General features: G+C 42.2%; 1 protein-coding gene across 1 annotated transcript in view; it reads left to right on the top strand.

Annotated features, from left to right (window-relative positions):
* The first annotated feature begins 641 nt into the window (after positions 1 to 641).
* The window catches only part of LOC145405548 (uncharacterized), a 71,199-nt gene continuing 44,819 nt past the window's right edge, over positions 642 to 27,021 (top strand). Inside the window, exon 1 of the mRNA XM_080276886.1 lies at positions 642 to 819. Coding sequence (XP_080133012.1) covers positions 642 to 819 — 178 coding nt within the window. The remainder of the gene's footprint in view (positions 820 to 27,021) is intronic.

Here is a 27,021-nt window from a genome sequence, read left to right as displayed (position 1 = left end):
TCTACTGATGAAGGCTGGAGCAGCTTCAGGCCGTCTCCTGTAGGAAGGCGAGCGGCTACAGGCCGTCTCGTTATAGGGCACCTTCCGAGTGGCTGCAGGCCATCTACTGATGAAGGCAGGAGCGGCTTCAGGCCGTCTCCTCATTTTCTCCAGAGCAGCTTCAGGCCATCTCCTGTAGGAGGGTGAGCGGCTACCAGCCGTCTTGGCTGGGGTGCTGTTAGGAACTGGAGAAATAGTTCCACCCCGGTCTGACTGATGGGCAGCTCGCTCTGCAGTTTGTCTTGTATTCCTGCTATGGTGGCAGCAGGCTAGTTCCATGTCATAGGGGCGCGCGGCCCAGGTGGACTTAGGCCGTTTCCGCCCGCAGCTCATTCGCGCCGTATATACTCCTCAGTAAACTCATTCTGGTGGATTGTTGCTGTCTTTTTCGATGTCCTGCAGTATTTTAATATACACGTAATATCTGTAGATTATTCGTATAATTTTAATGCATACCGATCGTTCACTTAAGGTTATTAGGCAACTATATAACATAAGGCTTGTAGGCAGCCCCTCGTCAGGAGTGTCGTGCCCCTCAGCTGCAGCCTCCCCAACCCCGCAGAACACAGCGGAAAAGGCTGCAGCTCGACGCTCCACTAAACATGGCGACTACCACCACCACCGCCAGCCCTCCACAGCCCATGGACACCGACAGCGCTCACCCTGACTCAGACCTGCGCAACACACCGCCAGCTACCGAGGAGGACACCGCCTCTCCCGTCCCACCCATCTTCCAGGACGTGGGAGATCGTCCTCCCACTCCATCACCATCTGCTGACGGTGTGTCACCTGCCGATCCATGCACTCAGGAGGTCCCTTCCCCTTCTCTCAACCCACCATCACCGAGGAGAAACAAGGGGAACACTGCTACAAATCCCCCTCCCACCAAACACCGTGCCTTGCCTCGTGACGCCTGCGAACCCACGCCCAGGAGCCCTTCTCCTGCCGCCGACGATCGACCCTCTATCCACGTTGCCCCCTACGAATTCATCACTTTCAGTAACAGCTCTCCCAGTCCAACTTCCTCTCTAGCTACATCACCCATCCTTCATCATTTCCTACCGACTAGCAACTGCTACCCCTTCGTTATCTGCTTCCACTGGCGGGCCTCACACTGTAGGCCCGCTCCCATACTGCTTTAACAGGTGGGAAAATCTAAACATGTATGCAGCCTGTTAAACCACGAAGTGAAACATCGTTCAGTACATATCTGATTTGCATTTCATTATATTTATCTATTTTTTTCGTTCATACTATTTGATGCCACATTTTCATTTACTATAGGAACAATAAACCACAATCACTTCCCAACCATATAACTCAGAATCTAGTATATACAGTGTGCTAAATAAACTGGCATGATAATACATGACGGGGAATCGTTCAGACGGCGAATTGTTTTGTTTTGTTGTTGTGAGGGCGAGTTGTGCCGGCACCTTGACTAATCCGCCAGCCACCACACAGATAAGCCTGTGTGTCGCACTAACTCCACGTCCACCTACATCAGCATCTGTAGCTTTGTGGGTCTTTTCCCCGTCAGGACGATCGTGTGGAAGGGGCATGTAAATAATTTAAAACTGCATGAACTAAATGGTCAACATATTAATTCCAGTCTTCGTTAGTTGTGTGTAATTCCGAAATAATACTCATTACTCTGGCATTCAAGAAGAGTCATCACCGGTAAGTTATTGTTATCGATGTGATATGCCAATTTTGATGTTTATCCGGTGTTCTTCGGTTCGTTTTAATTTTTCATTCTTTTTTCAGAGTTTTCAAGCTGTAGTCACTTGTATAGTAATCATCCAATTTTCATGACAAATGTAGAAATTATTGGCTTTAATACTGGGAATGGTAAATGTAAGTTACGTTTTACATCATGCAGTAAATTGATCTTACCAATTCAATCCATATTACTCCAGTTTGTTCTCTATTTTCTGACTTCATGGTGGTAAACAATATATATGTGATTCATTCTTCACAAAATGAGCACAGCCTTTCCTTATTTTCTGTTGAAATGAGTCTTTCACAGGTAACCTGGATTACCACATTTACTTGGCACAATTATAAACTCACCCCTGAAAGCTCGGTTAGGTTTGGTGAAATCCCATTGCTTTGACACAGGATACACTGATGCATCTAGTCGGAGCAGTGGTTGGTAAACATTGCAGCCAGCTGGATAGATTGTCGGTAAACATTGTCGTGGGCGACCTGGCCACTTCCAGAAATACCCAAAATAGGTATGGTATAGTTTTTGCCTTTGTCCATTCACTTCTTGCAGTCACAATGGAACAGTTATCTGTGTTGTTTTGTACCAGAATTACTTACCGGTACCTTGAGATTGTGAGTTTGGTATAATATAGGTGGAATTGTTGTGCCCGTTTGGTAAATCATTACCATTTTCTGTTGACTTTTTCACTTTTGTTTTTATCATTACCGGCATGTGCCTTAGCCTATGTCAAAACAGCACTTGTAATGACAGTAAACGTACGGTACGCTTTACTTGAAGCAGCAGAAGGACTTTACCAATTCAGCTCATATTCCTTCAGTTTGTTTTCTTTTTTTTTCTGACTATTTTCAGGGTGGTAAATTACCATTTCCTGCCGAAAAATTTTCCACTTTGTATCTTTGACCTTTAAGCCGTACCTACGATTGTCTATCCAACTCAGCATACTCAAAGGTGGTTTTCATTTCCCAACTTCCCAACTGGATGCTAGGCAAAGCTAGTTTAGGTTAAGTTAAATTAAATTATTAGGTACAGTTAAGCTCAGTTAGGTCAGTCCCTTCCACCATCGATGACCAAATGAACTGACACAGCAGAACATAGCAAAAAACAACAGACAAGCGGATTTCACATGAAACATTTACTTACCACCTCAGAAATAATGAGAAAAATATAACAGACTGTCAGGAAGAAGAACTAATTTGGTAAGGTGCTTCTGCTGTTTCAAATAAAGCGTGTGTACATGGCAGACTTACTGGGTAGCTGAATCTTGGTTAAGTCAGGTTAGGTCAAATTTCTTGGTTAGGCTGAAATGTACTGGGTAGCTAAGGTTAGGAAGAGGTACAGTCGTGGCCATAAATAATCACCTATCCTCTTGAACCTCGTGCCTCAGACTGGCTCGTTTATGCACGACATGTCACGCTGGAGTAAGAGGGGCGGAGAAGAAGGGGCCCGAGAGAGAAGGGAAGGTGGGTGGGAGGGACCAGTGATGGTGTTGGGGTGGATTGAGGGAGGGGATGGAGGGTAGGCAAGGGAGGGAGAATGAAATTTGAAATTGTGGTCACATAATTTGTCTATTTTCTTTCATTCATAGGATGATATAAAGGAGAATTAATAAGCTTTAGATACTGTAGGTGGTGATATCAAGGGCTGGCTCATGAGAGAAGTATACTGACGTGACAGATCAAACATTAGTGCGGAGCCAGATATTTGTGTTTGTCTGTGTATTTTGACATTGGACGCAGAATGGAATCTGGATGGCTTTGACTTCCGTAATGTTTGTGTAAGAAATGTCCTCTACCCTTACATGTAATTAATGTTTGAAACTAAATATTATATGCAACCTTTGACATGGCTTTGTCCACAGTAAATAAATGATCACCCTTGCGGTATACACTCCCTCTATACAGTCACCATCATTTCAGATCGATAATTATTTAATGTCATCTCTATATGAAAAGGCTATTTAAAATAATTGTGCATAAAAGGTAAATAAATTTGATGTCTCTGCCCGTGGGTGGATATGATAACGGTATCTCTCATAATCTGTTAGAAGGAAAATGAAACAAAATCCTACCCAAACTCCCAAAATATATCTATGTCAATGTTTACCGACACTGGTCAAGCCAGAGCAACCAGGAATGCCTTAGTAAGTAGTCCAGTGGCCTCATGCAGCTTTCACGGCACCGAGGAAACAGTGTTGTTGATGGTTTGCTGGTTTCGCTTGAACAGCTCCCACTCGTCGTTGGTGTGCTGGAGGAGGCTTGCCCGTGTCCTCTTGTTCTCTGGCTTCCACGCGTTGACAATCTGGGCCTACACAATCTCAATGGCTCTGCACTAATATCTGATCTGTCATGTCAGTTTATTTCTCTCATGAGCCAGTCCTTGACATCACCGTCTATCTAAAGTTTGTTATCGTTATCTGACGCCGCTATACAAGGTGTAATGCAGCTTTATCTACAGAATATTAACTCCTTCATAATATAATTCCCTCAATGAAAGAAAATACACAACTTATGTGGCCACAACTTCACATTTCATTCTCCCCTCCTACCTTCCCTCCCTCCCATCCCCCACTCCACCCCAGCACCATCATTCATTCCCCCCACCCACCTTCCCTTCTCTTTTTGGCCCCTCCCTCTCCGCCCCTCTTAGTCCAGTGTGACTTGCCACGCATAAACAAGCCAGCCTGAGGCACGAGGTGTAGGAGGGTGGGTGATTATTTATGGCCACGATTGTACAGTGGCTACTAAAAGGTGACAGGGACATATGTTGGAGTAAGTGTCCGCCATTACTCTTGAGAAACAGTCGATACAGCAGAAGGAACATGGCTAAAAACATTAGGGAAAGAAGTACACATTCATTTACCACCCCAAAAATAACCAGAAAACTTCAGATCAGGAAGAAGAAGTGAATTGATAAGGTGCTTCTGCTGCTTAAAGTAAAACTTACTTTTACCCTGGGAATTATTTCACTTGTAGACTGTCAGATGTTGATTTTTTTTTCTTTATTAAGCGAATCATGAGAACAGTACAGTCATATCCCGCTATATCATCCACTCACTTGATGTAATGCTGCCTACTTCCTTAGCTTTTATCATTCTTTTTCTGTGCCTGCCCTCCTCTCTTCCTATTTCTCCTATCTTTCCTGTCACTTCTTATTCCTTTTCTTTCCGTTACAGGTGGCTTTACATTGAGTGACAAGCCAAATGGTTTCCTGTAAGCCAAGAAATTATTTACAACGCTGTGTGACTCTCTGTTCTTGTAATAGGTGAGTCTTGAGTTTTTATTATTATTTTGATAATTGAATAGCAGTAGGAGTTAAAGATCAATACATGGAGTTGATCTTGATTTATTATCTTCAGAGAAAGTCTTAAGTTGAGCAGCGTATGTATTATAGAGACTTAATATACTAAGTCTAATTGGACCCCTCTTCTTATTCACTCTCTCCACTATCTGTCGGTTCTATGGCTAACCTCCTTCTGAGCTCTGCTTCCTAAATTCTGGTGTACCAGGTCGTGTCACGTGTGTTACACTGTTGTTGAAATGTTCTAGAAGCCTGTGTGTAAGAATGTGTGTATGGTCACTAGGCGTTCTTCGTATGCTTATCTCGCTGACACACTATCTATCTCATCCCCTGACTTGCTGCTTCCGTTGTATTGTCAACATTTCCTCACTTACACTTGCAAGCTCATATCCCGTTCCCAGGCTTGCCTGGTGCTCTGTCTATCTATCTATCTATCTATCTATCTATCATGTTTTCTATAATTAATTGTATTTATAATATGGAGTCCTGACACTGCTCGGTCACGCACTGGAGGTCCTCCGACAGTAATTATCATTGACATATGCTAATCTATTAGTACATAATATTGATTATAATATTGTATACAGATATTCATTCTTAGATCTTTAGTGGAAAAGTTTCTAGAGAAGGGAAAGAAGTTGTATGTGGCTTTCATGGATTTGGAGAAAGCATATGACAGGGTGGATAGACAAGGATTGTGGAAAGTGTTAAGAATGTATGGAGTAGATGGGAAGTTGTTGAATGCTGTGAAGAATATGTACGATGGTGCGAAGGCTGCAGTGCGTGTGGATGGTGAACTAAGTGAATTTTTCTCTTTGAAAGTTGGTTTGAAACAGGGATGTGTCATGTCTCCATGGTTATTCAATCTGTACATGGATGGGGTAATAAAAAAGGTACAAGGTAGGGTAGTGGATGTTGGAGTGGCCCTGGTGAGAGAGGATAGTGTTTGGAAACTCCCTGTACTGTTGTTTGAAGATGATACTGTGTTGTTGAGTGAAGACGAAGGGGAGCTGCAAGGCTTGGTGGATGAGTTTGGGAGAGTGTATAAGAAACAGAATCTAAAGGTGAATGTAGGGAAGAGTAAAGTGATGGTCTTTGAGAGAGGTGAAGTCAGTGAATGTACAGCGAGGTTGGATGGTGAGGAATTGGAAAATGTGAGTACGTTTAAGTACTTGGGTAGTGTGATGAGTAAGGATGGAGGTTTGGAGGGTGAAGTGCTTGAAAGGGTACAGCAGGGAAGAAAGGTTGCTGGTTCTTTGAAAGCAGTGATAAGAAACAGGGAAGTGAGCATGGAAGTGAAAAAGTTACTACATGACAGTATTGTGATACCAACTCTAACGTATGGAAGTGAAGCTTGGACGTTGTTGGAAGGACACAAGTCAAGAGTGAGAGCAGTGGAAATGAGTTATTTAAGAGGAGCCTGTGGAGTCACATGGAGAGACAGGCTGACGAATGAGGATATAAAGGAGCGTTGTGGTGTGGATGTGGATGTGGTAGGAAGCGTTATGAGGAACACACTGAGGTGGTTTGGCCACGTGGAGAGGATGGAGGGTGAAAGACTGACGAAGAGAGTGTATGTGAGTGAGGTGGAGGGGGGAAGAGGGAGGGGGAGGCCGAGGATGAGATGAAGGGATGGGGTGGAGAGGTATATGAGAGATGGGGGTGTGAGTTGGGAGCAGGGCAGTGAAATGGCGGGGGACAGGGCGACTTGGAGGCGATTTGTTTGTTGCCACCCCAAACGGGATTCAGGCGTCTGGCAATAGATAGATAGATAGATTGTATACATACAGTAAAAGTCCAATATTTCGGCATCCAATTCCCCGGCAAATCTGACATTTCGGCAGTTTTGAGAAATAGTCCCATTTACTAAAATCTCCGATCGTTCGGCAGATTCTCCAATTTTTTTTGTCAGTCTTGAAATTCTCCATGAGGCTCGCCAGCTAGCTACCCGCCTTTACCCGCCTTAGTGAGTGAGATAGTGAAAGTGATGGAACAAGTCTACCACTGCCATGAAGCTCAGAGGCTAGCTCTTTCTCCTATAGCATAAAGAGAGGACAAACATGTAGTGAGTCTAGCATGGGAAAGAGAATCTGTTTTGCCATTCTTCCGAGTTGTTGCCGTGCTGCTGCCGACTTCTCTTGATTCTTCTGTGTGCTTTGTGAACTTCGTACCGAAATACCTCTGAAATTACTATTCGAGTGTGCTGGGGACTTCTTCCAGCAGTAGCAGACTCCAATCAACCCCTTCTATTGTACATATGTAAATAAGGAACCTACTATAAGTTTAGGTAAGTGCATGTGAACTTGTAGGCCTACTGTACCATTACATTGATATACAGTATGTTCACTAATTTCTTTATTTTTCATATTCATGTACAGAGATAGCCCGATTATCCGGGCTATATGGTGTTAAGGGGTGCCTGATTAATCCGAAAGCACGATTAATCCGGCGGAAACACAAGTACTGTACTGTTAGACTGATTTATTTACCGGTAAATGTACACTTAAGTACCAGAAAGACCTTTCCAGTTCAATCTATATTCCTCCAGCTTGTTTCAGTATTTTTCAGACTATATTCAGTTCGGTAAATCACGTTTTCTTACTGAAAGATTTCCTCCCTGTTAGTATTGTCACGTTCTAAAGCTGTACCTACGATTGTTTCCAGCACAATGGACGAAACTCATCGTACTCAAATGTGGACTTCGTTTCCCAACTTCCCAACTGAAGATTAGGTTAGGTTACATTATTAAGTGCAGTTAAGCTAGGTTAGGCCAGATTTAAACACTTAGATTAGAACAGTGTCTTCTGCCATTACGTTAACGAATCAAGAGTCGTCACACCAGAACAGATAAAAACAGCGGGGAAAGATTTAACAAGAAATGTTTATTTACCAGCCCAGAAATAATCAGAAAAATATAACAGACTATCAGGATGAACTGATTTGGTAAGGTGCTTTTACTGCTTACAGCAAAGCGTATGTTTACCCCCCTCAAATACTCAATGTTCGTGAGTTCAGAAATTTGTGTACTCCCGTGGCAGACCTTGAAACCATTTTTTCAAAGTTATAAAGTCAGTTTCTTTTTCTTACAGATGTGAAAAGACTCGTCTGGTACACCTGGCTTTTTCCCCTCCTCCCTAAACCCATCTTGTGATTTGTTATGATTCGTGAAAGAAAATTAGGGGGCATGTTACATTAGAATTTAAACATAAAGTTAGGGTGCATGTTACTTTAGCATTTAAACATATCGGCGAAAACATCTGGGATGAAAGGACCGCCGAGCTGTTTGGGATTGTAGAATAGGGTCGTATAAACATACCAGTGACCTTGGTTCCCTTCCCATAATTGTTCGCAGTTTTTATGGCTCTCCCTAACTTAACGTTACTGACACCGGTACAGTAAAGCATTGTTCAAGGCTAACAGCCATAAGGGGTTAATGGAATACATTATTGTTTGTATCAATACTCTCTTTCACACATACACGAACGAACAAAAGAATGTGCAATAAATGTACACTTAACTGTAAGGAGCAGAAATAACTGTATGCTCTGTCGGTCCGAAATGTGTTGGGAAGCGACATCGAACAATGAATGTGGAACTGAATGCCACCTTACAAGAACACGTGAGATGAAAGTATTTTTTCTTATTAGTAAACATAATTGTTCCATTTCGTCCCCTATAATTGTGAAACTCTTAAATTTTCGTCCAAGCATACAGCGTAATAACCTTACCAATTCAATTCATATTCTCTAGTTTGTTTTTGTATTTTTCTAGTTTGTTTTCTTATTATCATAACGTTCCTTAACCCGCCCCGTCCCGACGACGTATGGGTACGTCACCACGATTTGCATTTGCCAGTCCCGGCGACGTACCAGTACGTCGTGCAATTGCAATGTGCATAATTTCGACAATTTTCAATTTTCGCGCTTGATTTGCGGTACGTACCCTCGCCTGACCTTCCCCTACCTGCCACCAGGCGGGGACGCTCGGCGACCCCGCGCGACCCGCGCTAGCCCGCCACTCGTCCACTCACCTGGTAGCCACGGTCCTGCTCAGACATGGCTAAGAGAGGTCTCTCAGAGAGCGAAATTTAAGTCGCCCTGGACACCTTTACCGGCGACAGTGATTCCCCACTGGATGATGAGGAGATGGACAAAGATTATGTGCAGCCAGAGGAGGAAGAAACCACCAGCAGTGACGAGGAAGTTCCGTCACCAAGGAAGCGGCAGTACGTGACTTACCGTGCTGCAAGAGAGGGGCAGGAGGCAAAGAAGGCACGTGGTATGTCATATCCCTATCCCCAGCGTGCCTTGGAAGCCGAATTCGAGGTCGAGGACGAGGACGAGGACGAGGACGAGGACGGAGACGTGGGACGTGCTGCCACGTGGTATGGGCGGGAGGTGATTACGCATCGTGGCCCAGAGCGCACACCACGTCGTCTAAGCAGGTGTGGGCCTAGCATTCTGTTTGGGGCGGTAGGAAGTGAAGTGGAGGGAGTGGAGAGTGAAATGGACATTCCTGGGATTAGGGAAAGTGAGAGTGAGGTGGGTGAGTCATTGCTCTCCCTACGCAGTGTGAGGCGGCAGAGTGGATCACGTGGGCCAGTGCGGGTGCGTTCCTTATCACGTGGGGTTGTGAGGGAGGGGGAAGGTGGGGAGGAACCACTCCAAAGCACGTCTTATGCTCCCCAATATCCCCTAACACGTGGTCGAGCAAGGTTGCGTGAGAGAGCACGTGGTGTGGTAATGGAGGGGGAAGGTGGGGAGGAACCACTCCCCAGCACGTCTTCTGCTCCCCAATATCCAACTATTTCATCCCCACAGCCCCCTAATGTTCCTCAAGGCCGTAAGGGTAAGGGAAAGGGAAAGGGTAAAGGCAGAGGAAAGAGGAGTGACAGTGGGGAAGCCCTCCGTACTCCTTCTCCCCAGCCTCCCCAACCAGGATCTCCTCCCCACCCAGACGAAGGCGGTGATGGGGACGAGGGATTTGTGTCATGGGATTGGGAGGATGGGAGTGATTCAAGCAGGTTGGATTTTTTCCACCTGTTTTTCAGTGAGGCCTTCGTTGATCAGATCGTGTTTCAAACAAACCTGTTTGCAAGCGGCCAGCGGCTAGAAAGTGAAAGATTGGGAACAAGGAGTAGGCATTCAATGATTTATGATTACCCTGTCTCCATTCCAGAAATGTTCTTATTTTTTGCCCTTGTCCTTTTGATGGGTATAATAAGAAAAAATAGAATTCCTGCTTACTGGACTAGGGACCCTGTTATGTTTACCCCCATATTTGGTCAAGTGATGAGCCGTAATCGGTTTCAACAAATTCTAAGTCGCCTCCATTTTTATGATGCTAATGACCCTGCAAATGCAAACAACACGGACAAAATGAGGCGAATTAGGCTGGTCTTTGATCACCTCAGGCAAACCTTTCGATCCTCATTCTATCCCTATAGAGATCTCGTCATAGACGAGAGTCTCGTGTTGTGGAGAGGCAATATTTCATTCAGACAGTATATACCCAGCAAAAGGCACCGTTTTGGGTTCAAGATCTTTGTTATGTGTGACTGTAGGACTGGATACGTGCAAGACATAGTCTTGTACACCGGTGCACAGACAGACATAATAGAAGATCGAAGTATAGGACTTTCGGGAGCAGTGGTAAAGACGATGATACAAGACTACCTTCATCGTGGTCACGTTCTCTATCTCGACAACTGGTACACTAGCCCTCTTCTCGCTCGTTATCTTCACAGACATGAAACGGGAGTCTGTGGAACCGTAAAGGTGAACCGGCGTCACATAGTCAAGGTAGGGCGGAAACTTGCAAGGAGTGAGGTTGTCTTCTTCAAAGCAAACAACATCCTTGCAACAATGTGGATCCACAACAGAGAAGTAAGCCTCTTGTCCACGGTTCACCGCCCCTTGATGCACCGTACTGATTCTGTTGATTACCATAGCGAGAGCAGGCGTCGTGTTTGGAAACCTGAATGTGTCATGGACTATAATATAAACATGCGCCTCGTGGACCAGTCAGACTCCATGATATCGACGGTAGAGTGTGCCAGGACCACGATGAAGTGGTATAAAAAACTGTTCTTTCACTTGCTAGATATCACTGCTCTGAATTGCCACCACCTTCACGCCATGACCACAGGAGTTCAGGAAACCTTTGAAGGGTTTGTGAGGGAGCTCACACGAGAAATCTTTGCAAAGTATGCTGTTGAAAGGCCCCAACAGCGCCCCCGCACTGCCCATATTACCCACACTCCCCAGAGAATATCCGCCCGCCATTTCCCCACTCCTATCCCGCCCCAGCCCAACAGACCTAGGCCCCAGCGCAGGTGTCACGTGTGCAGTCATTCCCAGGTGAGACTCCACGACACAGAGGAAGGACACCCGCTATGAGTGCGTGCAGTGTGACGTGGGTCTGTGTATTCACCCATGTTTTAGTGAATATCACACGTTGCTGCACTTTTAGCATGGTGTGAATGCGAAAGGACGCAGAAATTATGATGTAAATGCGACAGACAGACGCTCTGTGAAAATATCAGTCATGTGGATCGCCAAATATTAGTATAAAGTGCCTACGGGTAGAACATAAGTGAAAACATTGGGTGTAAGTATATAAATCTGCCCTAAGTTGAAACTTACATAGAGAGGGTTGTTTGATGCGATATTCTGTCGCTCAGTGCAATAAATACGGCCCCTTATTATAAATTTTCTATTATGTGACATTCTTACGGGTATAATATAAGTTCAAATTATTGTATATGATGATGTATTTCCTAAGTCAAATATTCATAGCGTGTCTGTAAAGATAAGATTTCCTGACGCTTAGTCGAATGAATAAGGCACGTATTAGTCAAAATAAAAGTCAGCAAGTGATAAAGTGAATAATTAGTATATAAGTGTGTGAGTGAATTAGTATATAAGTGTGTGAGTATTATGTATGACGTAACATTCCTTGCGAGGGTATTTTCAGGCGATATTCTCACGCTCACTTGAATAAATAATGGCAGTAAGTATGTACAGTGCATTGGAGGGGTGTAAACGTGTGTAATGTAAGTGGGAAAATATAATTGGAGTGAATAAATAAAGTAGATGATGAAACACGAGTGTTTGAGATCGTGGTTGCTACGTGAATAGGCGCTAGCATATCGCTAAATGCCCTCGTAATGAATGAAAATAATTGAAAACCTTCACAGTGGTGGGGGAAAGGTTCTATGTAAATGGGAAAATAATTGGAAAGTGATTAAACAATTTGGTATGTTGAAATACGAGTCATAGCGAGTGCGCTTACTAAGCTGATGTGCGCTAAACTTATGCTGCATGTCATCATAATGAATGAAAACATCTGAAATCACTTACAAACAGTTGTAATTGGTAAATTGTCATTGAAACAGAAGTATACAAGTAGAAAAAATGATAGGTTGACTCATACCAGAAACTTAGCATATAGCATGTTACGACTCGGACCTAACTCGCTATGCTCGCGCGATGGTACAATGCTTATTTTTCCTATATATGTGTCTGAAATACATTATATTGTTACTGTTATTGTTTATTAGTACAAATTCAATAAATGTAGAGGTGTTGTGTGTTGTTTGTCCCATTACTCCTTACCATAGAAAACGTTAACGCATATCCAGCCCATTACAGAATACGATACCTGCGGGGGGAAACCGCACCTGTATAGACCACTTATAGACCGCAGAGACCACTTTCTTCAAGATTTTCCATAGTTTCTCGACCTAAGCGGAAGTTTCATAAGAAAAATTTTTTTTCCAAAAAGGCTCGGGACTGGGGGATGTCATAGGTGCGGAAAGGCTCGGGACGTGACGGGTTAAGCCTTACCTACGTTTGTTTCCGGCATATTGGAAGAAACTTACTCATAATTAGGGTGCATGTTACATTAGCATTTAAACATATCGGCGAAAACATCTGAGATGAAGTGGCAGGCCGCCTGACTGTTTGAGATGGTAGAGGAGGGTCGTGAAAACATACCAGTGACCTTTGTTCCCTTCCCATAATTGTTTGCAGTTTTTTATAGCTCTCGCCAACCCAACATCCCTGACACCGGTACAGTAAAGCATTGTTCGAGGCTGACAGCTATGATGGGGTTAATGGAATGCATTATTGTTTGTATTAATTCTCTCTTTCACACATACAGTACACTTAGGAACGAACAAAAGAGTGAACAGTAAATGTAAGAGGAAGAAATAACAATGCTCTGTTGGTCCGAAATGTGTTGGGAGGCGCGATACCTAACGAAAAATGCAGAACTCAATGCTAACTTACGAGAACACATGAGATGAGTATTTTTTTTTTCTGATTAGCAGACATTCTTGTTTCATTTCGTTCCCTAAAACTAGGAAACCCATTACTTTTCGTCTAAGCATACAGCCTAAAGACCTCACCAATTCACTTCATATTCCTCCAGTTTGTTTTCTGTGTTTTTCTATTTTGAGGGTAGTAAATTACCTTCTCTTGCTGAAAGATTTTCTCTTTTATCACGTTCTTTAAGCCGTACCTACAATTGCTTCGGGCATAATGGATGAAACTCATCGTACACAAAAGTGGATTTAGTTTCCCAATTTCCCAACTGGAGCCCAGGTTAGGTCAGGTTAGGTTAAATTATTAAGTAGTTAAGCAAGGTTAGGCTACGTCAGGAGTAACAGTTGCCTCACCAAACTCCATCCTACCACCCTTGTGATCGAGTTGTGAGCAGGAGGTGTGGGTGGGGGCAGGGTGAGCAAGACTCTCTCTGGTTTATCCATGCCTCTCTCCCTAGAAACTGGATGCTTCCTGTTTAAACCGGAGCTATCGGACGGATAATTCTATGAATTACTATACCACTGAACCATTGGGTCAGGGCCTGGATATACCGAAAGCTGGATAATCGAGCTTCCACTGTATAGTACTGTATTCATTACAGTATTTTACAGTATCAAACAGTATACAGTACTCTCTCCAAACACATTTGTAATGATATGAGTAATGATAATAGTGTTCACCGAAACATATAAGGTACTGAGTGGGTAGGGTTTTCGATAATTCGGCAATTTTGATATTTCGGCACTTGCCTGGTCCCATAGATGCCGAAAAATTGGACTTCTACTGTATGATATTCATGGTAAATTGCAGTGATCTAGTGATATTACATTTTAAACAAGTTGTATACATATTTGAATAAATGCACTAAAGTTAAACTATTTAACTGTAATACAGTTTGTAAATCGGTTATTGTAGTAAAATGCATACATGCAAGAAAAATAAAAATAGTTTAAAGTTAAGATTATGGTAAGAGCTATTAATATTTCATTTAAAGATAATGCTACTAGTATAGCATACTTCTATATCATGGGTCATTCTTCTTTGTATTATATATATAATTAATACTAAAAGGATTGGCGGAGGGCTAGTGCCCCTTCCTGGAAAACAACTAACTAAAAAAACAAACAACAAGCCTCGGACAAGGACTGACCAAACGATGACGACCCAGGACCGGACAAAGGACTTGGTAATGGCTACGTGGAATGTAAGAGGAGCGAATGATGAGGTGAAAGAGAGAGAGATTGTCCAGGTGCTTGAGGGTGCGAAAGTGGATGTATGTGGAATAACTGAAACAAAATGGAGAGGAGAAAGTGTGAGAGAATGGGAATATGGATGGGGTATATGTGCAGGAGTAGGTGAGAATGAGAGGGCAAAGGAAGGAGTATGTATAGTTGTGAGTAAAAGATGGAAGAGGAGCATAAGACAGTATGGATCAGTTGGGTCAAGGATTGTGTGGGTAAAGTTGAAAGTTGGAATACAAATGTGGGCGATTGTGTGTGTGTATGCGCCAACACAAGATCGTGCTAGAAGAGTGAGAGAAGAGTTCTGGACAAATGTAGAAGTGTGCATGGAAAAGTTTGGAAGGAATGAGAGAGTGTTTTTGATTGGTGATATGAATGGTAAAGTTGGGAATGTGAAAGTGGATGGAATAGTTGGTGAGCGGGGTGTGCCTGCTGAGATAGATGAGAATGGGAGTGCGTTAGTGGACATTTGTGCTGGGAGGGGGTTGGTGATAGCCAATACCCTCTTCAGGCATAAAATGATCCACAGGTATACATGGCGAGTAATGAGAAGGGTGGGTGGTGAACTGAATGAAAGGAAGGCGATGATTGATTATGTGTGTGTGGATGAAAGGATGCGAAGATGTATAATGGATGCAAGAGTTTATAGAGGCTGGGGGAGTGGACTTTCTGACCACTACTTGGTGGTGGCCAGAATTAAAATTCAAGTAAGATGGAGGAATAGAAGAAGGGAAAGACGAGAGGAAGGAGTAGTTGCAAGGAGAGTGGAAAGGTTACAAGAGGATGAGAAAAAGGCAGAGTATAAGAGAGAAGTGGAGGAACGATTGGGCAATTATGAATTGGAGCAGATGGGAGACATGGAAGGTGTGTGTAGGATATTTACAGAAGAAATATGTGCAGCATGTGATGTGGTGTGTGGAAGGAAGAGAAGACGGAGGGGGGGTGCAAGGAACAGCGTGGTGAACTGAAGAGGTGAAACAGGCTGTGGCACAAAAAAAGAAAGTATACAATGAATGGATGAGAAATAGGGCCGTGGAAGAAGTTGAGAGGCGGAAGAGAGAGTTATATGTAGAAAGAGAGAGAGAGGTGAAAAGATTAGTAAGAGAGAGTAAGAAGAGAGTGGATGAGGAATTTGGAAGGAATTTGAGTGTAAAGTGGAGAGACTGTAAGAAAATGTTCTGGAAAGAGGTGAAAAGAGTAAGGCAGGGTGGAAGTGAAGTTAGCAGGGGAGTGAAAGATAAAAATGGTAGATTACTAGTGGAGAAGGGAAAAAAGGGAGCAGATGGAGAGAACACTTTAAGGAATTGTTGAACGTAGAGGATGGAAGTAATGCGAGTATAAGTGGCTGGGGAATGGCTGGGAGAAGGAGGGAGGTGAGAAGACAGGAAGAAATCAGTAGGATAGAAGTTGTGGAAGCAATGAAGAAAGTTAAATCAGGGAAAGCCCCAGGAATTGATGGAGTGTGTGGTGAAATGCTGAAGCATGGGGGAGAGATAGTAGTAGAATGGATGTGGAAGATGTGCAGATTGGCCTGGGAGGAAGGTAGAGTCCCGGAGGATTGGAAGTCAGGTATAATTATTCCCTTGTACAAAGGAAAAGGGGAAAAAGAAGTGTGTGGTAATCATAGGGGCATTTGTCTTCTTAGTATAATAGGAAAAGTGTATGGTAGGATACTTATTGACAGAGTTTGAGAAAGAACAGAGAAATTAGTTGGAGAAGAACAGGGAGGCTTTAGGAAGGGAAGAGGTTGTGTAGATCAGATATTCATTCTTAGATCTTTAGTGGAAAAGTTTCTAGAGAAGGGAAAGAAGTTGTATGCGGCTTTCATGGATTTGGAGAAAGCATATGCAGGGTGGATAGACAAGGATTGTGGAAAGCGTTAAGAATATATGGAGTAGATGGGAAGTTGTTGAATGCTGTGAAGAGTATGTACGATGGTGCGAAGGCTGCAGTGCGTGTAGATGGTGAACTAAGTGAATTTTTCTCTTTGAAAGTTGGTTTGAAACAGGGATGTGTCATGTCTCCAAGGTTGTTCAATCTGTACATTGATGGGGTAATAAAAGAGGTACAAGGTAGGGTAGTGGATGTTGGAGTGGCCCTGGTGAGAGAGGATAGTGTTTGGAAACTCCCTGTACTGTTGTTTGCAGATGATACTGTGTTGTTGAGTGAAGACGAAGGGGAGCTGCAAGGCTTGGTGGATGAGTTTGAGAGAGTGTGTAAGAAACGGAATCTAAAGGTGAATGTAGGGAAGAGTAAAGTGATGGTCTTTGAGAAAGGTGAAGTCAGTGAATGTATAGGGAGGTTAAATGGTGAGGAGTTGGAAAATGTGAGTACGTTTAAGTACTTGGGTAGTGTGATGAGTAAGGATGGAGGTTTGGAGGGTGAAGTGCTTGAAAGGGTACAGCAGGGAAAAAAGGTTGCTGGTTCTTTGAAAGCAGTGATAAGAAGTAGGGAAGTGAGCATGGAAGTGAAAAAGTTGCTACATGACAGTATTGTGATACCAACTCTAACGTACGGAAGTGAAGCTTGGACGTTGTTGGAAGGACACAAGTCAAGAGTGAGAGCAGTGGAAATGAGTTATTTAAGAGGAGCCTGTGGAGTCACATGGAGAGACAGGCTGACGAATGCGGATATAAAGGAGCATTGTGGTGGTGATGTGGATGTGATAGGAAGCGTTATGAGGAACACACTGAGGTGGTTTGGCCATGTGGAGAGGATGGAGGGTGAAAGACTGACGAAGAGAGTGTATGTGAGTGAGGTGGAGGGGGGAAGAGGGAGGGGGAGGCCGAGGATGAGATGGAGGGATGGGGTGGAGAGGTATATGAGAGATGGGGGTGTGAGTTGGGAACAGGGCAGTGAAATGGTGGGGGACAGGGCGACTTGGAGGCGATTTGTGTGTGGCCACCCCAAACGGGATTGAGGCGTCTGGCAATAGATAGATAGACTATATACAAAATATTTATGCTTCATTCAGGGGGGTTAACTTGGATGTTAACTCTACCCCCACTAAATACTGACTCCAAATTTGCAATTCTTGCATGCATTCTGTGCATTGCGAACAGCACTACTGCAAATACAATGCAGAAGATTATAAAGGCAGTAGGTGCTGGGCTATACACATAATATGGGTTGAACATACTCAAACTCAAATCATCCCAGGGCTTCATTGTTTCATTGATCATTTGCATAGTTTCAAACTTAGGTGAGGTCAACTTAATACTTGTGCTCATGTTTAAGTTCATATCAGGCAGTGGGTTGAAATGTTTGTGTGTATGATTGAGGATGGCGTAGTGATTGATGGTGGATAAAGTGGACATGCCTGGTATAAATACCGCACAGTAGTCTGGTGCTATGTATAATCCTGAGGGTGAAGTATGAGATGGTGGTATATCTGGACAGACTATGTAAACTGATGTGTTATGAGTGAAATAAAAAAACTGTGAGTGTCCGATGCATTGATGGTGTACAAGCTTATCTGGAGCAAAAGTAAAGTTACAGTGATGATGCATATTGTTATTTCTGATGATAGTCATTTCACAAGGGACTGTATCAGTAGGCTGAAACGTGAAAATGTACGCAGGACAAAGATGAACAGCATGTAAGGATGTGCGGCACTTTCATTCAATCGTTGATTCACTTGCGAAAGTGACAGTGTTCTGTCTCTTGGAGACCATGATGAGTTCGGTGTCTGTGTTGATGTTGATGATGACCAAAGTGTTATTATTTTTAGAAGGGAAGGGGTGTATTTGGTATACTGTGAACAGGTCTTCAGTTATGAATGGTACATGAACTACTACTGATGTTGGTGTTAGTGTTGCTTCTAAATATGGATAATATTGCATGAATTCCCTACTTCGGAACAAAGGCTTCAATTTATGTTTATGTATGCCTTGACTAATTATCTGACGTAGCTCATGAACTGGAAGTAAGTCAATTGGGATCTTGCCATCACCAGCATTCGAAATTCCTTGCATAAGTGCCCTGTAACGAACTCTAGTGTTGTCTAATTGTAGTAGAATTGTGTCAATATGTTCTGTGATGATGGAGAAGTGTTGGAAAAGTGTTATGTTACCTTCCATTTCATTTATTTTATCTACACTTTCGAGAGCTATGTTTTCTGCCTTTTTCAGATTTTTCACAATTATCTTCATTGCTGAGTTATGTCCTGTGATGAATTTATCTTGGTATGTTAGTGCCTGAGCTATTTTATTAAATTTGTTGTTTACTTCTTTAAGGTCTTCCTCTGTAGCCAATCCAAAGATGTTCCCAAGAATTGCGCCACCCAGGTCAAACAAACCGTGCTTTTGGCGAGTACGTGTGATGTTCTTGTTGATCAATACCTCCGTTCCATAAGATGGGAGATCTTGGATCATGATGAGCATAGTTGACTTAGCCTGTTCTATTTTCCATTTCGCTAACTTCACTATTTCATTCACTTCCTTTGTGTTATGTGCTTGTGAAACATAGCCTCCTATCATGAAGGCCAGGGTTCGCATTGGTCTTTCGATATTTTCTAGATAAGAAGGTAATTCATACAAGTAATCCAGACTTATTTCAGTACTCATGACGTCTTTTACGATTGAAGTCATGGCCATTGGAGCTGTGAGGCATCCTTGCCGCACTATGTGTTGGGGGTCTAAGTGCGCATATCCTCTTGCTATGTAGAGGAGAACCCATAGCATAAGTCCCTTCATCGATGATAGTGATGATGTGCGCCTTCATCGATGATAGTGATGATGTGCGTTACGGTTGATTGTTATTTCATTTATAGAAGGCGTTTAAATCGATATTTAATTCTCGTAAATGATGTACTGTAGATTTTATTGGAACAGTTGCACCTATGTTTGATTGTTTGGAATATGACCTTAATTTATTTTTGTAATTATTGTTGTTTTCTTGATTGGTTTCTTGAGTTACGTTCGCTTGTTCGGTTGTATCCGATGCTGAATAATTATTGGATAATTCCCTTGAAACTCGTTTTAAATGGTCAGTATGAATTTGTTTCTCTTTGCCACTAGACAGTGACTTAATTAAAACTTTGTTTGCTTTTATATTAATTACTCTGTATGGGCCCTCAAATTCTGGGGATAATTTATTGTCTCTCGTATGAATGATGCCATAAACAATGTCTCCTAAGCTGATAGGTGAATCTCTTGCCTTCTAGTTAAATGCCTCCGTCATTTCTTCCTTAGACATCGTTAATTGTTTTTTGACTCTTTTGTGAATGTCCTGGAATTCACGTAAACGGAATTTAGAGTAATCATCGTAATTGTATATGGGCATAGTGTCACCTTCTAGGAGCTCATATGGTAGTTTTTTATCTGTTCCATATGTAATGAAATGTGGTGTGTCACCTATGGATTTATATATAGATCCATTAATTGAGGCTTCTACTCTGGGAATCCAATCATCCCAGCTTGCATAATTTTCACTGAGAATGTGTCGTAGCACATCTAATACTTTTTTATTATGTCTCTCTACCAACCCATTCGATGCTGGGTGATAGGCTAAAACGTTAACCTTTTTGATGTTCTATTGTTTACATATTTCTTGTAAGATATCAGAATTAAATTCTCCTCCATTATCACTTATTAGTACCTTTGGAGTAGTAAAGCGACATTTTACATTATCTGTTATTGCCTTTCCTACTGTCTCTGCTGTTTTATCTTTAATTGGAGCTAAAATGACATAACGGGAAAAATGATCTGTTGCTACGAATAGGTATTGGTTATTATTGTATGATAATGGCATCTTGAGTAAATCAACAGCGACAACGTCCCATGGTTGATGTGGTACAGGGTAAGTACCCATCGGTGCAGGTGTGATTGGGTATCCTTTGTGTTTTGCACATGATTCGCATCTGTCTATATGATTATTTATATCTTTTCATAATGAAGGCCAGTAATATAACAGCTGGGCTTGTTTGAATGTCTTATCCTTTCCAGCATGTCCTGCATGTGGGCTATCGTGTATCGTTCGTAATACTTGGGGTATCATGTCATTAGGTACTACCAACTGGTTAGTATTTCTTTGGTGTTTTGGTTGTTTCGGGTTGATCTTGTATAAAGTATTATTGACTACTGTGAATTGTTCAAGTGGTACATGCAGTTTGGGTAATTGTATGTCATCTCCTCTTTCTAACTTGTATATAACTTTAGACCATATTGGGTCAAGTCTTTGTGCTTTTGCGATATCCTCGTGGTTTGGGATATTTCCTTTGAGATCTAATGCTGCGACCTGAATTGTGTTCGGGTTCCTAGATAATGCGTCGGCTACTTTGTTAATTTTACCTTGTATATAATGAATTTGTACATTGTAGTTTTCAACTGTACATTTCCATCTTGCTCTCCTCCCAGAGAGGAGTTTTTCTTTAACCTCTAAAACGCTGCCATGGACAGCCGACCCCCCCCGGGTGGCGGGGTTGGATCGCGGTCTGAGTATCTGTAGGAAAATATTAGCCAAAAATCAGAGATTAACCCTAGAACATTATACTTGGTATGGCAGATAGTACTTACATTCAGCTTTCTCCAGAGACAGGTGTTGAGCCTTCGTGGACTACCCAAGGACTTGTGGAGACTTGCAAAGTTTGGTAACAAAATCTTCACTTTCACACCTCCAGCAACCCGGTTTCCCCTCTACCACAGCCTCATTCTGTCACAGTAAACTTTACACTACAACGTACAGGTAGTTTGGAATCCATATTTCTACAATAAGTACTGAAAATCAGGCTAAAATCAATGAAGCGTACGGCCGACATGCAGCGCGGCGGCGGTCTTCCCGTCACTCAACAAACATTTCCATTTTCACAGCTAAAAACACGTATACTACATTATTTTCAGTCATATTACTTCCCAAAAGATCACCACGGCGCGCTTTTATTCTGCCTTACGCCCGTCACTTTATTCTCGTTCCTGTCGGCCGCTCACACTGACTCGGAAGAGCTAGAACTCGCTATAATGTCACTTTGAAAGCCTGCGTTATACTGATGCTAAACAGGGGCAAAATGCGCGAAAAAAAGCTAGTATGACAACTGGAGAAACAAGCATTTCCTATTAGCATAAACTGCTTGTGAGAGGAGAGCGCAGATTTACAGTTCTGAGCAGTCAGAGCGCTGCCATACATCACAGCCAGGCTGGCCGGGCCGTGGTGGGGGGGGGAGGGGGGAAAACGCGATACTTAGCAACAACGGAGGTCAGTAGTACAAAGGTCAAGTATGCTAATTGTAGCTAAAGGGTGTTGGTACTGATAGACAGTACCAGCTGGAACATCCTTGCCCGCGTTTATTCAAAATTAACTCAAATCGCAAACGCGATGATCCGCTGTTATGTCCTTTTTGGCGATCGTCGCAAAAGCGACGATCTGCCTTTAAAGGGTTAAACATACCCACTAATGGTTTATGGTCGGTGAATAAGTGTATTTCGTAACCATATACCAAATCTCGAAACTTTTGTAATGCAAAAACCACTGCAAGTGCCTCTAAGTCTGTAGTGCAATAATTTTTGTCCGCTGGCAAATGCAATTGGTTGATTCTGTCCTCTTTTATCTTCCTGCATCAGTACAGCCCCTAATCCTTTAACTGATGCGTCTGTACAGATAATAAATGATTTTGTGAAATACGGATATGCCAAACAAGGTGCATTTGTTAGTTTAATTTTTAGATTGTTAAATGCTTATTTTTGTTCTTCTTCCTATTGGAATATAGCATCTTTTTTGAGTAGTTGGAATAGAGGAAAGGCTATATGAGAGAATTGTGGTACAAATGACCTATAGTACCCAGCTAGACCTAAAAATTGTCTAACTTCGTCAGTCGTAGTGGGTTCAGGAAAATCTCTCACTGCCTGTATTTTGTCATCAGTGGTGTGAATAGCATTAGAACTTAATTTGTGGCCTAAGAAATTTATTTCCTTAAAGCAAAATTTGCATTTAGAAAGCTTCAATTTAAACCAGCATCACAAAGCTTTTGAAAGAGTAAGTCTAATTTCTTGAGATGTTCTGTAATATTTTTCGTTGCGAATATAATATCGTCAAGATAAACAAATATTCCTTGTCCTAAAATTCCGAACAATACGCAATTCATAAGACGCTGGAATGTACCTGGAGCTGTCCTCAGTCCCATCGGCATCCTTGTATATTGGTAGTGTCCTCTATGTGTGGAAAAGGCAGTGTATTTACGTGACTCCTCTTCAACCGGTATTTGATAATAGCCATTTAGTAGATCGATTGTGGAAAATATATTATTTTCCGGTCCAATATTCTGTAGAACGTCGCCTAGCAATGGTATGGGAAATCGGTCTGGGATTGTGTGATTGTTTAGTTTACGGTAATCTACTACCGCACGCATTTCTCCATTTCGTTTGGGCACGAAGAATAATGGGGCATTCCACTGGGAGACTGAAGGTTCAATAATTCCAAGTTTTAACATTTCATCGACATACTGATTTGCAAGTGTATGTTGAGTTTGTGGGATGCGGTTGGCTGGTACTAAAATTGGTGGTGTTTCTGGATGCACATTAATCTTGTGATTAATCAGGTTAGTACACGCTAATTGTTCTCCGGGTAATGCTACGGTGTCCCTGTGTGTTTCCAGCAGGGTTAACAAATCATTTTCTTCATCAAAGGCACCTGAGTGAATTAAATTCTCTTTTATGCTTTCTCTATCCGTAGATTTTATCTCACTTGTGACTCCAGCTATAACTATTTCCTTCACAGGGGCGGGACATTTTTCAATATTAACTATGCAAGTCCCCTTTTTCAACTGTACTTCCCCATTCATGTGATTAATTATGAATATCTGAGTTTGCCCTTCGTCGTTCATCTGACATAATGCGTTTTCTACTGACAGTCCCTTTACTTTACATAATTCTTCTAAGACAAGAACAGTACTATTCCGTATTTTGCTCTTTATGGTAACTTTCATATAGGAATTAGGTGGTATAACTAAATCATTGGTGAGATGGGCGGGAAAAACTGATAAATCAGTACTGTTATCTGGGTCTCTAATTCTGGAGGCTGGGGCTGGTGGTGGGAGTGGATCTATACACTCATCTGTTTGTGTATGTTTGTTTAAGCCTTTAATATTACCAATTCTTTTTGGTTCTCTTTTACTAATCGGTGAGGGCTCTGATGGTATTTCCTCTATGAATTCATTGTCAAAGTCTATTCCATTCATTTGTGGGAGTCAAGTTATGTTCTCTGCTCTCATGCATCTTAAGCCCAGTAACATATGAGCTTTAATTGCTAAGTTCTCAACGATACAGAAAAATGCAGAGAATGGTCTTGTAGTCTCTGTGAAACTGATATTTAACCTTATCATACCTTTTACTGTGATTTTTTTCCCATCTACTGTATATAAATCTAAATCAGCTTCTTCCAGAAAAGTTACTTTCTTCTTATTTTTAAGAATTCTATTTATTTCTTCATGTGTTATTAAGTTCACTGGAGAGCCTGTGTCTAAAAATAAGGAAACGTTTTGATCCTCACATACAGCTGGTATCAAGATACTGTACACTCATTTCCCAACATGCCTCCTATGTGAATTTTAAACTTGCTTTTCTTTACGTTTGTCCGTTTTTTGTCATGACATGGTCGTCCCCCGATTTGAACATAGACACAATTTTTTCTACTGTTTTGCAGTTACTGGTCCAGTGCCCGTGGCATCTATGATGCCTACAGTATGGACCAAATCCTTGTGTCTTTTGTCTATCCTCTTTTGTTTTGATAAAGCATTCATTCTTTGTGTGTCCTGGTTTTGCACAATAATGATATAGATTGGACCTATCTCTTGACTGTGATCTACGAGGTGATTTCCCATATGTAGTGTTGTTTGTGGCGCGAGATCTTCTTGGGCTGCACGAAAACTTATGAAACTGCCTGTAGCCTGGTGTTTGTGATCGAACCCTTGACACGTTTAGTTGTTTGCTCTGCCTGCTTTCGGGTCATGATCGATTTTGTTCTCTGTTTGGGGTTGTTGTAGATGTTTTCACAGCTGATACTGTCTCAGGTACTCTCATTCTACTAGAATGTACATGTGTTTCGATCATCCCTGCTTTACTGCACTGCATCTCTACCTTGTTCATTAAGTCTAGTAAGCACATGCCTGGGGTGTACACGATCGTCTTGGCGATCTTAAGGGTCTTATCAGGTAATTTACACAAGGCAGCTATATGACCAATGATGTCCACGACAAGGTCTGGGGACATCTTTCCATCATCTGTTATCCAGTTTGAGTTTTCCAAAGTAACTATGTGGAGACATCAGCAGTTATTTCACTGAGCACATGGTTTGTAGTGTGCTTCCTTACAAGATCTACAATCTTATGTAATTCTGGAATTATACCTGGCAAGAAGTTCATTCCTCCAGAAAATTTCTTCAAAAATTCAGTTTTAAATTCATCGTATGTCTTAGCCTTGAGGAGCTTATCTGATCTTAGTAAATTGCTTGCTGGACATCTTTCCTGGCTTATGCAAGATAAAAAAATGGCAATTTTCTCTTGTTCATCTAGTATGTGTCTTTTGATAAAGATTTGTTCGCACTGACTGACCAAAGAAATGACATCAATACGATCTTTTTCTGTGCCAGAGAATTTTGGGGCAGTTTTATCATCATGATAAACATAAACTTGAGGTGAGGATGTTTGATCCGCGGTATGTGTTGTGTTATTCATTTTCACTGTTTGCTCTGTTGATTTAACTTGGACTTGTTTATCGTTGTGTGAGGGAATGGTGGAATAGGTTCGGCCTGAATGGTGAACCCATTTAAGTATATTGTCATATGTGTGCAAGTCAGCGACAAAGTCCTCACTTGCTACGTCAGAGGGGGTTTCCCACTCATCATCTAGAACTGACGTATTTGTTTCTTGATCTATAGTTTGTGTTGAGTTTTGTACAATGGATGTGTTGCCTTGGTGCACTCCTAATTGTGGATCCGCTGTGGGCGCTAATTGTTTATCATCTGGTATTAACGTGGGTGGTGGCGAAAATATCCGTTATTAAGGTATGGTGTTATGAAATACGCCTTTTGTTTATGTCCTAACTAAATAGATGAGTAAATGAGTTGTAATAAATGATAGATAGTGAGTGTATATAAGTGTATATTTAGAAATAAGTAAAGGAGTTGAATATACCTAATTTTAGCACTGAGAAGAAATGAGTAAGTATAATTTCACCCACTTGATACAGATTGGAGAGGCGTGTCGATGCAACTGTCGATCTCGGAAGAAAAATACAGGGTTGAGTGAAGATCTCTTGATAATTCTAGGGCTGTGTTGATGGACGATATTACTCAGGAAATTCCATGGCCTGGTGCTTGTGGTGGTTAACAGCTGTAGTCACAAGCAAACCTCAGCATAGAACGTCGAATTTCCAACTCAATACTGTGGAAATAAATGAGTATGAGTAGGAGCTATGTGGATTATGAGTAGTGAGTAGTATGTGAGAGAGGGGGGTGTGAGTTGGGAGCAGGGCAGTGAAATGGCGTGGGACAGGGCGACTTGGAGGCGATTTGTTTGTGGCCACCCCAAACGGGATTGAGGCGTCTGGCAATAGATAGATAGATAGTAGTGGGTGAGAAGTGCCTGGTGTCAGTTACACGTTGAATGGCGTGGCCTTGTGTCAGCAAACTCGCGTGGTGATGTCATCTCAGCAGATACACATGGTGACGTCGGCTTCCCACACTGGTATCTGTGGTGAGTAACTGAGTAGCGATGAGTAACCTGAGTGAGGAAAGGTGAGTAAGATGCGTTATAAATGTGGCTCTGGTGTTTTACTGTGTCTTGACCTCTGCGTCAGCGATGGAGGTAGGCGGGAGAGAGTGTTGGGGTTTTGTGTGCTTGTTGCTTTGGTCTTTCTTTTCCTTTACTTGCTTTGTTTTTTTTCTTCTTGCTGCTGCTTGAAGTTGCGTGAAGATTATAGAGTTGTTTTGTAGACTTGTAGGCTCATAGGCTTGTAGGCTGTATTTTGTAGGAATTCACTGTAGAACTGAAGCTAATCTTGTAGTCTCTCGCCTGCTTTTGTAGAAATTCACTGTAGATTCGTAGACGAGGTTTGTACGTTCGCTGCCGCCAGTGTGACTCTCTGTTCTTGTAATAGGTGAGTCTTGAGTTTTTATTGTTATTTTGATAATTGAATAGCAGTAGGAGTTAAAGATGAATACAGGGAGTTGATCTTGATTTATTATCTTCAGAGAAAGTCTTAAGTTGAGCAGCATATGTATTACAGAGACTTAATACAGTATACTAAGTAAGTCTAATTGGACCCCTCTTCTCATTCACTCTCTCCACTACCTGTCGGTTCTATGGCTAACCTTCTGAGCTCTGCTTCCTAAATTCTGGTGTACCAGGGGTCGTGTCACGTGTGTTACACTGTTGTTGAAATGTTCTAGAAGCCTGTGT

This window comes from Coenobita brevimanus, chromosome 67, assembly GCF_032717465.1.
Source record: "Coenobita brevimanus isolate Jiangsu-jjx chromosome 67, ASM3271746v2, whole genome shotgun sequence".
Taxonomy (NCBI): domain Eukaryota; kingdom Metazoa; phylum Arthropoda; class Malacostraca; order Decapoda; family Coenobitidae; genus Coenobita; species Coenobita brevimanus.
Note: the sequence above shows the minus strand (reverse complement) of the source record. Positions and strands in the feature narration are given on the sequence as shown.